General features: G+C 39.5%; 2 protein-coding genes across 6 annotated transcripts; one reads left to right on the forward strand and one right to left on the reverse strand.

The window, feature by feature from the left end:
• The first annotated feature begins 1,037 nt into the window (after positions 1-1,037).
• On the forward strand, positions 1,038-2,833 carry LOC120433277 (tubulin polyglutamylase TTLL7-like). Its single transcript, XM_039599309.1, has 4 exons — positions 1,038-1,230; positions 1,359-1,480; positions 1,882-1,949; positions 2,214-2,833. The coding sequence occupies exons 1-4, from the start codon at positions 1,143-1,145 to the stop codon at positions 2,344-2,346; spliced, it is 411 nt and encodes a 136-aa protein (XP_039455243.1). The 5' UTR covers positions 1,038-1,142; the 3' UTR covers positions 2,347-2,833.
• Positions 2,834-3,523: 690 nt separating this feature from the next.
• Positions 3,524-9,181, reverse strand: LOC116334659. Of its 5 annotated transcripts, XR_005608450.1 has the most exons (4): positions 7,960-8,126; positions 7,667-7,711; positions 6,284-7,575; positions 3,524-3,838 (listed from the first exon to the last, which is right to left on the reverse strand). XR_005608450.1 is itself a non-coding variant. In XM_031758133.2 (3 exons), exons 1-3 carry the CDS (start codon positions 8,045-8,047, stop codon positions 6,944-6,946), a joined length of 765 nt encoding a protein of 254 aa, XP_031613993.2. In that variant the 5' UTR covers positions 8,048-8,126; the 3' UTR covers positions 6,240-6,943. The 5 variants fall into 5 exon arrangements, 1 of the variants encoding a protein (XP_031613993.2); XM_031758133.2 differs by lacking the exon at positions 3,524-3,838 and having other exon boundaries at positions 6,240-7,575; XR_005608453.1 differs by lacking the exons at positions 3,524-3,838; positions 7,960-8,126 and adding an exon at positions 8,913-9,181 and having other exon boundaries at positions 6,246-7,575.
• Positions 9,182-10,219: the final 1,038 nt, after the last annotated feature.

Consider the following 10,219-nt stretch of genomic DNA (forward strand, 5'->3'; position numbering starts at 1 on the left):
AAAATAATTGCACTTGAGCCAAAAATATTGCACAGAACATGGAAAGACTGAGATATTGCACATAGATGATCAACAGCAGTGTCAGGGTGGATGTGTTGGGGAAGTCTTTACACACTCTTAGTTTTCATTAATAGTTCTGACAGCCCACGGGAAGAAGCTGTTCTTTAGTCTGTTGGTTTTGCACCTGATGGATCTGAGCCTTTTTCCAGAAGGCAGGATGTTGAAGAGGTGGTGGTTAGGATGGAGGTGGTCCTTTATAATTGCCCTGGCTCTGGAGAGACATCTTGAGCTGGCAATTGAGTCCAGGGAGGGGAGTTGACAGCCGATCACCTTCTCTGCAGTTCTGATGATCCTCTGTAGTCTCTTCTTGTCAGCTGTTGTGCAACCCGTGTACCACACAGGGATGGCGTGCACCAGCACACTCTCGATAGTGATGGGATTTCCGGCTCTTTTTAGAGAACCGGCTCTTTCGGCTCAGAACCGGCTCTTCAGGTTGTTTTGTTGCTTTAATTAATTAATTACTAACAATAATATAAAATTATGCACAAAAGGAATTACTAATATTAAAAAAAGTGGTTTTATTTATATATAAATATATGCGGTGGCCCCTAGAGACAAAACACGTACAAACTCCGAAGCACATTTCTAGCATGAACTGAACTTCCAAAATAGAGCTACCTAGATCACTTAAATTACACAATTGAGAGCATGTGTGTATTGTTTGTGTATTTATACACAAGCGCTCATATATATTCAAATAATTTTAAAAAAAAAGTTCATTTACCTGCTACTACCACACACCAAATGCGGTCGTTGGTACTTGCTGGCTTGTGTAGCCACTAGGTAACAAAAGCTCAACACTGCGCCTAGCATCCTGGAGCACTTCTGTTATCTTTTGTACGTGTTTTGGAGTTTTTACGTGCTTCTGAGTTTTTACGTGTTGTACGTGCTTCGGGGTTTGTACTTGCTTCCGAGTTTGTATGTGTTTTGGAGTTTATACGTGTTTTAGAGTTTGTACGTGCTTCGGGGTTTGTACTTGCTTCGGAGTTTGTACGTGTTTTGGAGTTTGTACGTGCTTCAGGGTTCGTACGTGCCTCAGAGTTCGTACGTGTTTTGGAGTCTTTACGTACTATGGAGTTTTTATGTGTTTTGGAGTTTTTACGTGTTTTGGAGTTTGTACGTGCTATGGAGTTTTTTCTTGCATCAATATCATCGAGTTGTTTTGCTCTCGTGAGTATGTATAGTCAATCCTCTAGGGGTGTTTTCCTAAAATCAAAGTGTATGTAAAGCTTATTTAAGTGACTGCATGTCTCATTCTGTTAATGGAATACAATCTAATGAGAGTGTTTCCCCCCCAGTTCGTATAGTCATCAATGAATTGAACTTCATCAAGACTTGTGATGATGATGAGACTGCCAGCCTCATCTGGAATGACTCAGCTGTGCAGCATGAGAAAATTGCTGAGCTCAGGAATTATCAGGTATACCGCATGGTTACCATGACAAGTCAGTACACCTTTGTTAGTGGTTCAATAGCCTAGAGGTTATAGAGGACAGCTCTCTGGATAAGGGTTCAATTCCTCTGCTGACCAGGAAAATATGGCTCTTAATCTTTGGAGCTCAAGAATATGGACCAGGACGCCAATTCCAAGGAGACAAATGTAACTTTAGGAGCAAGACGTTTGAAAAAGATTATAATTTGAGTAGGAAAGGTGAGATTTTACCTTCCTCAAGAATTTAATTAGAAGAATATGAAAGATGCCTCTGATTGAAATGCACTGTCAGTAAAAACAAGATTTAGATATTGTAATAACCATGCTGCTTATAACTGATTTTTCTATTAAAACTAACAACATTATTATGTCTGCTTGTCCCGTCGCAGAGAATTAACCATTTCCCTGGGATGGGCGAAATCTGCCGAAAAGACTGCCTTGCAAGAAACATGGCCAAGTAAGTTTTTTGTTCCTCTCTTACAACACCGGCTAAATTAGAAGACGAGTGCGTGAAAGCCTGCATGCGCTACAAGGTACAACAGGGTGTCTGCAGCATTGCATGCTTAGGAGACAAATAAGTAGACACTGCAGTGAAAGCACAACTTGCACCTTTAAAAACTACAAGTGGCTGACTCTAGATTGTTATAAAAGTGTAAAATGTTGCTTTTGAGAATAAAACACATTTTATGTTACTCCACTTCTCTCTTTTTTATCTCTCCAGAATGATCAAGTGCCAGCCTCAAGACTATAACTTTATACCCAAAACCTGGATCTTCCCTGCTGAGTACACTCAGTTCCAGAAATATGTCAAAGAGCTACGCAGGAAACGCAAGCAAAAGACCTTTATAGTTTAGTTTTACTCTTCCACTGTGACGTCGTTATGTTCATGTGTGTCAGCTGTCCCCCGTGTGTTCCCACTTCTCTCATTAGCCTCCTGTGTGTATTTAGTCTGTGCATTCTCATTCAGTCTTTGTCGGATCATCTGTGTTGTTTCCATGCCAAGTCCTGCGTTCAGGTTTTCATATGTATATCCTCATCATCATTGCCATGTTTAGAGTTTGTTTGTTTTTCTGTTTGCCAGGGTTTTCATAGTTCGTGCTACCTTTCTAGTTTACCCAGTTTAGGTTATTGCTTAGTTTGCATTGTTTTTGCCCTTTTATTTTGTACTGTTCAGTCTGCCTTAATAAACAGCTCATCAGTTAAGTTTGAGTTTTAGAATGTCTGCACCTGGGTCCACTCTTCACACTCCACGCAGTTTGCCTCGGCAAACTGTGACACAGTGATCTATTAACTTGGTCGTCTGTGGTGGACAAAACACATGTAAAAGCATCCTGTAATGTTGCTGGTGTAAATGTAGAGACATTACAAGAGAGAAGCATGGCACTCAGAGAATCTTGAATTTAAAACTAACTACCCAAATTGTTGCCCACACACATATATGTATACTGGTGAAATGCTACAAAGAGGAGAAAAATCAGAAGCAGCAATTTTATGATGAAAATAAAATTTTATGAGGAACATAAATCTTAGCAGTTTTTGGATCCAGGGCCTTTTGACACAAAATACAAATCTACAGGAACAAAATGAAGTGAAGGATAAAACTGTGAAAGAGTTAACAGACGAGAAAGATCAAATGGGGAAGATCATCAACGAAAAAACGGCCCAGCAAATGGAGATGAAGCAAAAATGTCAGAGAAATATTAGGGCTCTGGCCTTTGAAAAGAAAACAAAGGCTATGGTTGAAGATGAAGTTGTTTCTCTGAAAAGTAGATGCAGCAATCTCTATGATAAAAACACAAAAAAACTAACAAACAACGCTCGAATCATTTATTTATTTATTTATTTATTTTTTTTTTTTGTCTGTCCCATTTGGTTCTTAAGCCGTCAGAATTGTTGTCTGAAGACCAACAAGGATACCAAATGGATTTATTTTGCCAAATGGATCATCATGGCATTGCCGTATTGGTCCATTTGATCAAACTTTGTTGTTATTATTTATTTTATTTTCAGTTGTTACAGATGCTCGAATCATTTAAAAAGAAGTACAAGGGCTTAGCAGTTTCATTTGAAGATGCTTTATTCAAACAAAGAAACAAACTAATTGAACCAGTGAACTAGATTATCGAAAAGTATGCTTCATTGAAATTAATCAAAATGTCTAACCTGACAAAAATGAAAAGAAAAAAAGAAAAATCCAAATCAAAAAACATTTAGATTTTTGTTGTGTTTTATTGTGCTGTCAAGTGAAATTTGTGCACACTTTCCTGAGGTTTCTTCCCATCATCTGGCCACCTGGGAATTTTTCCTTGTCTTCCTAGAGAGCCAGCTTGGCATGGGTCAGGAGCTCTATCACAGCAAAACAACAAACAAAGACTTTTATGAAAGAAGGACTTGAATTTTGTGTTATTTAAAAACACGTATTTAATTATTATTCAGTATTGTGTGTGCTAGCAAACTGCCAGCCTTAAACCTGAAAAAAACCACGATTTTATAGAACTAGACAATGCATATCCTGTAGAAAATTTCAATGTAGTGATGGGATTTCCGGCTCTTTTTAGTGAGCCGAAGAGCCGGCTCTTTCGGCTCAGAACCGGATCTTCAGGTTGTTTTGTTGCTTTAATTAATTTATTATTAACAATAATATAAAATTATGCACAAAAGGAATTACTAATATTAAAAAAAGTGGTTTTATTTATATATAAATATATGCGGTGGCCCCTAGAGACAAAACACGTACAAACTCCGAAGCACATTTCTAGCATGAACTGAACTTCCAAAATAGAGCTACCTAGATCACTTAAATTACACAATTGAGAGCATGTGTGTATTGTTTGTGTATTTATACACAAGCGCTCATATATATTCAAATAATTTTAAAAAAAAGTTCATTTACCTGCTACTACCACACACCAAATGCGGTCGTTGGTACTTGCTGGCTTGTGTAGCCACTAGGTAACAAAAGCTCAACACTGCGCCTAGCATCCTGGAGCACTTCTGTTATCTTTTGTACGTGTTTTGGAGTTTTTACGTGCTTCTGAGTTTTTACGTATTTTACGTGTTGTACGTGCTTCGGGGTTTGTACTTGCTTCGGAGTTTGTACGTGTTTTAGAGTTTTTACTATGGGCTCAAAATGTGGTCATAAATATTTTGTACTTGTAAATCAGTTTTGTACTTGTAAATCAGGATTTGTATGTGTAAAAAGAATTTGTGCGTGCGTAAAAGATTTGTATGTAAAAAAAGATTTGTGTGTGTGTAAAAAGATTTGTATGTGTAAAAAGAATTTGTGTGTGTGTAAAAAAAGATTTGTATGTGTAAAAAGAATTTGTGCGTGCGTAAAAAGATTTGTATGTGTAAAAAGATTTTGTGTGGACTTGGCCAAAACCCCCTGCAAGTTACAAGTACGAATTTTGACCCTATTTTTCTTCCTGTCATCTGATTGGTCAATGTCATGTCAATCACAAATGTAACAATCCAATCAGAGAACAGATGGGTTTGGCTGTCGGAGGGGCACTTTTTTGGAACTGCAGGTCCTTGAAGGGTAATACAGTTTGAAGCTGGAGGATCTCTATATAAATATCCGATAGCAGCTAGGTCCCCTTACTTTCAGCAGCTGTTGAAAGGATGAAGTTGTGGTATGTCAGTGGTTAGAAATACCATTATTACTTTAGGATTAGTTTAACACAAAGTCAGGGCTGACCCGGGACCATTGCTGTGAGTCACAGTGCGCAGCATAAAGGTCCTTTCACATCAGACGCAGGATGTGCTGCTAATGCTAACTGCTAACTAAAAGCAAAGGATCCAGAATTTGTTGCGCTGGCTGCTGAGCTCTGTGGGTTTTGCAGCAGCTCTACCTGTACTAGATGCACCTGCTCCTTGTCGTTTCTATCTCTGACTTTATGTCCTCTACAACAGTTTCTGTTTTTTTTTGCTAGTTCTTCAAATGTTCAATAAAAACATGTATGCTAATTCATAACGAAGAAAGCTTTGTAATGAAGACTGTCATTTCCAAAACACTGCCCCCCCAGCGGTCCGCAGCGCTGTTGAAAAGGCTGTGGAAGTCCCTGTATAAACGACGTAGACCTGTGACACAAAAATCACCAAACTCGGACGACCACAGACTGTTTTCCTTCGTGGTGATAAAGAAAACGCTGGGTTGGCATGTAAAGGGCATTTATTCCTTCAAGGACCTGCAGTTCAAAAAGTGCCCTCCAACAGCCAAACCCATCTGTTCTCTGATTGGATTGTTACATTTGTGATTGACATGACATTGACCAATCAGATGACAGGAAGAAAAATAGGGTCAAAATTCGTACTTGTAACTTGCAGGGGTTTTTGACTAAGTCCACACACAAATCTTTTTTACACATACAAATCTTTTTTACGCACGCACAAATTCTTTTTACACATACAAATCTTTTTTACGCACGCACAAATTCTTTTTACACATACAAATCTTTTTTACACACACACAAATCTTTTTTACGCACACACAAATCTTTTTTACACATACAAATCTTTTTTACGCACGCACAAATTCTTTTTACACATACAAATCCTGATTTACAAGTACAAAATATTTATGACCACATTTTGAGCCCATACATTTTCCTGTGAACATAATTTTACATTTTTATGATCCTGATTATACTTGTGTTATTTCCTGTTTTATGTTAAGCACTTTGGCATACCGTTGGTTTTTAAATGTGCTCTATAAATAAAGATTGTTGTTGTTGATTAACACTTCTCGACCAGCTCCCGATCATCAATCATTTGCTCGTAAGAAAATCAAACCTGTTTGAAATCCTGTGGGCCGTCCTGAGGGCGTCACCGCAGCGTCTTACACTGCGCACGCGCAAACGCAGAAATGAGTGTGAAAAGACGGAGCAGAACGGTGGTGCGGCGTGTGATCTGGACACGAGCGATGGAGGCACAAACTTCTCATCCCTGTGAGTCAATCGTACAGTTTGACCAGGAGCTGAATAACGCGACTGAAAAAATTGCAGCACAGTGTATGCCCAGCTTATTGCAGCATGGAGGATTCAGGGTCACCTGAGTAGGCCATCAGCCTACTAAAAGGATACTGAAGAAACCCGTCGAAATGGTGTTAGTCTTCATCACTGCTGCTGCTGGACTCAGTTGAACACCTCCGAAATTTGCATACAGGCAAGTATTCCTCTTCTTCCTCAAAATCCTCTCGGGAACACTTCCTCGAGCCTCCACCTTCATGGTTGCCAAGCTCTTCGTGTGCATCTTCAAAAAGTTCATCACTGCTGCTCTCAGAGTGGTCGTACACAGCTGAGCTGGTCCCCGAATCAGAGTGTGCAAGCCTGGATTTTTTGCTATCACGCTCTTCTTCATCAACATCTTCCTCTCTGGACCTTTTCGTGGATCCACCAGGCTGCGGTTCTTCTTCTGTTGACTGCTGACTGATGTCCTCATCGGCAATATTACCTACACGAGGACAGCTCTCGCTATCAGTGTCACAAGCAGAGAAGAAGTCAGAGTCATCATCAGAAAACTCCTCGCTCCATCTGATTCTTTTGTTTGGTTCCACATCTTCTTCTTCATCCATCTCTCTAGACCTCCTCCTGGATACACCTGGCTGAGGGTCCTCTTCTGGGATGTGCTGGTCAACATCCACACAGTCTTCAAATGCCTCATCCGAATCCTCATTTTCAATGCCAACAACAACCACAGCATTATGATCCTCATGCTGTTCATTGTTGTCAGCATTAGCATTAAATTCCTTACATTAATATTTTGAACATTGACATTGTTGTCATTGTCATCGTCATCGTCAGTGTCATCGTCAGTGTCAGTGTCATTGTAAAGGTAATTGTCATATTGTTCCAGTACTGAAGCTATTAGCCTATCCAGAAACAAATAAATATCACGAAGAGCAAGATAAAGATCGTTCGCGAAGCCCCGGAGTCCACCGATATCTTCGTTAGCTGGTCGGTTAGCTGGTCGGTTAGCTGGTCGGTTAGCTCGTCGGTTAGCTCTTCGGTTAGCTCTTCGGTTAGCTGGTTGATGAGCAGGTTCCTGATCTCCACTTGCAATTGATTGTGGGTTAACCTGTTGGCCTGCAAGATCATTTAATCTTTTAATTAGCATCCATAACTATCTGCTGAAAATCTGTTTTGATCAATTTCAAGACTGAGTGCATGTGCTTACCGTTACGGTTAGTTTGAAATCCATCTCCACTTCCACTCATTTTGACTACAAGGAACACAAAACAACAATGATCACTAAACCTCAACTCAGAATGTTCAGACAATTTGCTTTTTTTGAGATAACTTTAGGCTGCGTCCGAACGTACACGGCTATGTTTGAAAACGGACGTTTTCCTTTTTCATTTAAAAAAAAAAATCCAGTCCATATGTCCGTTTTCCTCATCCACACCTAAACACAAAACGCGTCGTTTTCAAAAATCTCCACCCTGGCAGGAGTTTTAAAAAAAATCTCACCTTTCAGTGACTCAATCTGCTGTTTAGGTGTGGACGAAAGGCCCGAATGCAGAGACAAAGCTGCGCTTTCAAAAATAGCCGTGTACATGTGGACGCAGCCTCAGTTTGTTTGAGAACAAAACTTAAGTCTTCTCTATTTTCCTAAATGAACAAAATAATCTCAGAAATAATCGTGTTAAAAGAGCTTCTGTCACTCTAAGATATGATTAAGAACATTTTCAAATTTATGTATAATTTGTCAAATATTACATTTATATATTTAAGTAAATGATCTTAAGTTTATAAACTGAAATTTGAGCTTACTTTAGTTCTTGGTAAATTACGGAGCAGTTAATCCTCAGGGAAACGTCGAAATGTCACTAAATAGTGGTCTGCTTTCATGCGGTTGCAGTGTCTCTTCAGTTTTGTGTTCATATGCTGATGTTTTCATTCAAAACATGTTTAAATGCTGTGATGTCATTTTATGGTCCCTGGAGGCATCGCTATGGCAACAAAACAACATGTTCCAAACAACAACAACCAAGCTGTTTCCAGTGCTTAATATTTAACATGTCTTTGTTATAAACTTTATTTGTACAAATCTGTGATGTTGATGTGCACAACCTGGGATTCAGACCTCGGAGGGTTAATCAACAAATCACGAAAAATTAGGTTTAAATTTCTGTTCATGACGGTGCAGATTTCTGACATTTTGTGTACTTTAAGCATTTAACAATTTGATTGTTTTCTAATAAAAACTGTGTGAAACTCAAGTTAGACCTGTGTTTGTAAATGAACCGCTCCATGTTGTGTAGCTTTCTGGATTTTATACTTATTGGGCTACATATTAATTTATTATACAGGCTATACAGTAGATAAAATCTAAACTCACATGTTTAAAGTGTTTAATCATGTGGGCTACAGACAATAATCAAGTTATGGACTATATTGATATGAAAAACGTGCATACTTACTGCATTTGAATCATTTTAACCATATGTAACCACCTGCATGTCATGGTCCCGGGACTTCTACCTGGTTTTTGTGTCTCTTGTTGTTGTTTGATGTCAGTTTTAGGGTCCCTAGGTTGTTCTGTTAAGATGTTGCTTATTTGATTTCCCCTCGTGACTTTACCCCCTGTGTGCCCCCTCTGTATATCTGCCAGTCCCCATGCCTCGTTTCTCCTCCTTGTGTTGTATTCCATGTTTTCCCCAGCCCACTATGTCTGTGTTCTCTTCCAATCTGGTCTGCGTCTCTGTGTGCTTCCTGTTTTACTTTGATAGTCTCCCGTCAGTGTTGTGTTACTCCTGCCGTGTCTCGTTATCAGTGTCACCTGTGTTCCCCGTGTGCTCCCACCTCCCTCGTTAACCCTCTGTGTATTTATGTCCGCGTCTCCTACATTTCCTACATAATAGAGCTGTAATAAATGTTTGTTGGGGTTTTTTAAGTACAGAAATCAGCTGCTAAAATAATTGTACTGATATTTGGTGTTGAGAATGCTTTACAGTCTGTTCTGTAGCAAAGCTGAATTAATATATTGACTGTCTGGCCCCTTCTGGCTACTTAATAGTTGCTGAAGGAGATTTTGTTCATCCCCAGCTGATCTCATCCATATTTATATAAAATCTAGCATACTCCACACCACACAAAGTCAGAAGCCAGTTAAAATCTGTACGTGGTACCTGAGGCGGCGCTGCACTGACCAGTTGTTTCTGGCTATTTGCTGGTTCAGCCTGCCTATCACTGCAACTCTTGGCTCTTATTGGTCAGTGCAGGCTGACGGCATGCTCACTCAGCACAATATGAAGAGGACAACAATAGAAACATTAGTGCTGTTAGTCTGCTCCATTATAGCTACAGCAGTATGAAAACTGCCTTTTCATTGTCGCTCACTCACTAGTTTTCACCTTCCCAGTTTATCACCCTCTATTTTCAGCATACCCCCTATGTAGCACTATATGGTGTGTGTGTGTGTGTGTGTGTGTGTGTGTGTATTGTAAAGACTTGATTCCCACAGTCCAAGTCAGGGTTTTAAAATGCGTTGCTGTTTCCATCCAGCATCAAAGCTGCAGTGAAATTTCCTTCAATGAAATTTTGGCTCAAAGAAAAACAGTGTTGTTATTGTCAATCTCCAATTAAAGTAAAAGTGTAATTAAACCAAGGCAGACTTGTATTGACTGGACATGGTAGAATTCTGCTGAATTACCCTCTTTATTGCTGAGTCATGCAAATGGTCTACAGATGGTCGCAGGAAGTGCTCCACCGCAGCTTTCCTGGGCCG

Source organism: Oreochromis aureus, linkage group 15, assembly GCF_013358895.1.
Source record: "Oreochromis aureus strain Israel breed Guangdong linkage group 15, ZZ_aureus, whole genome shotgun sequence".
NCBI lineage: Eukaryota > Metazoa > Chordata > Actinopteri > Cichliformes > Cichlidae > Oreochromis > Oreochromis aureus.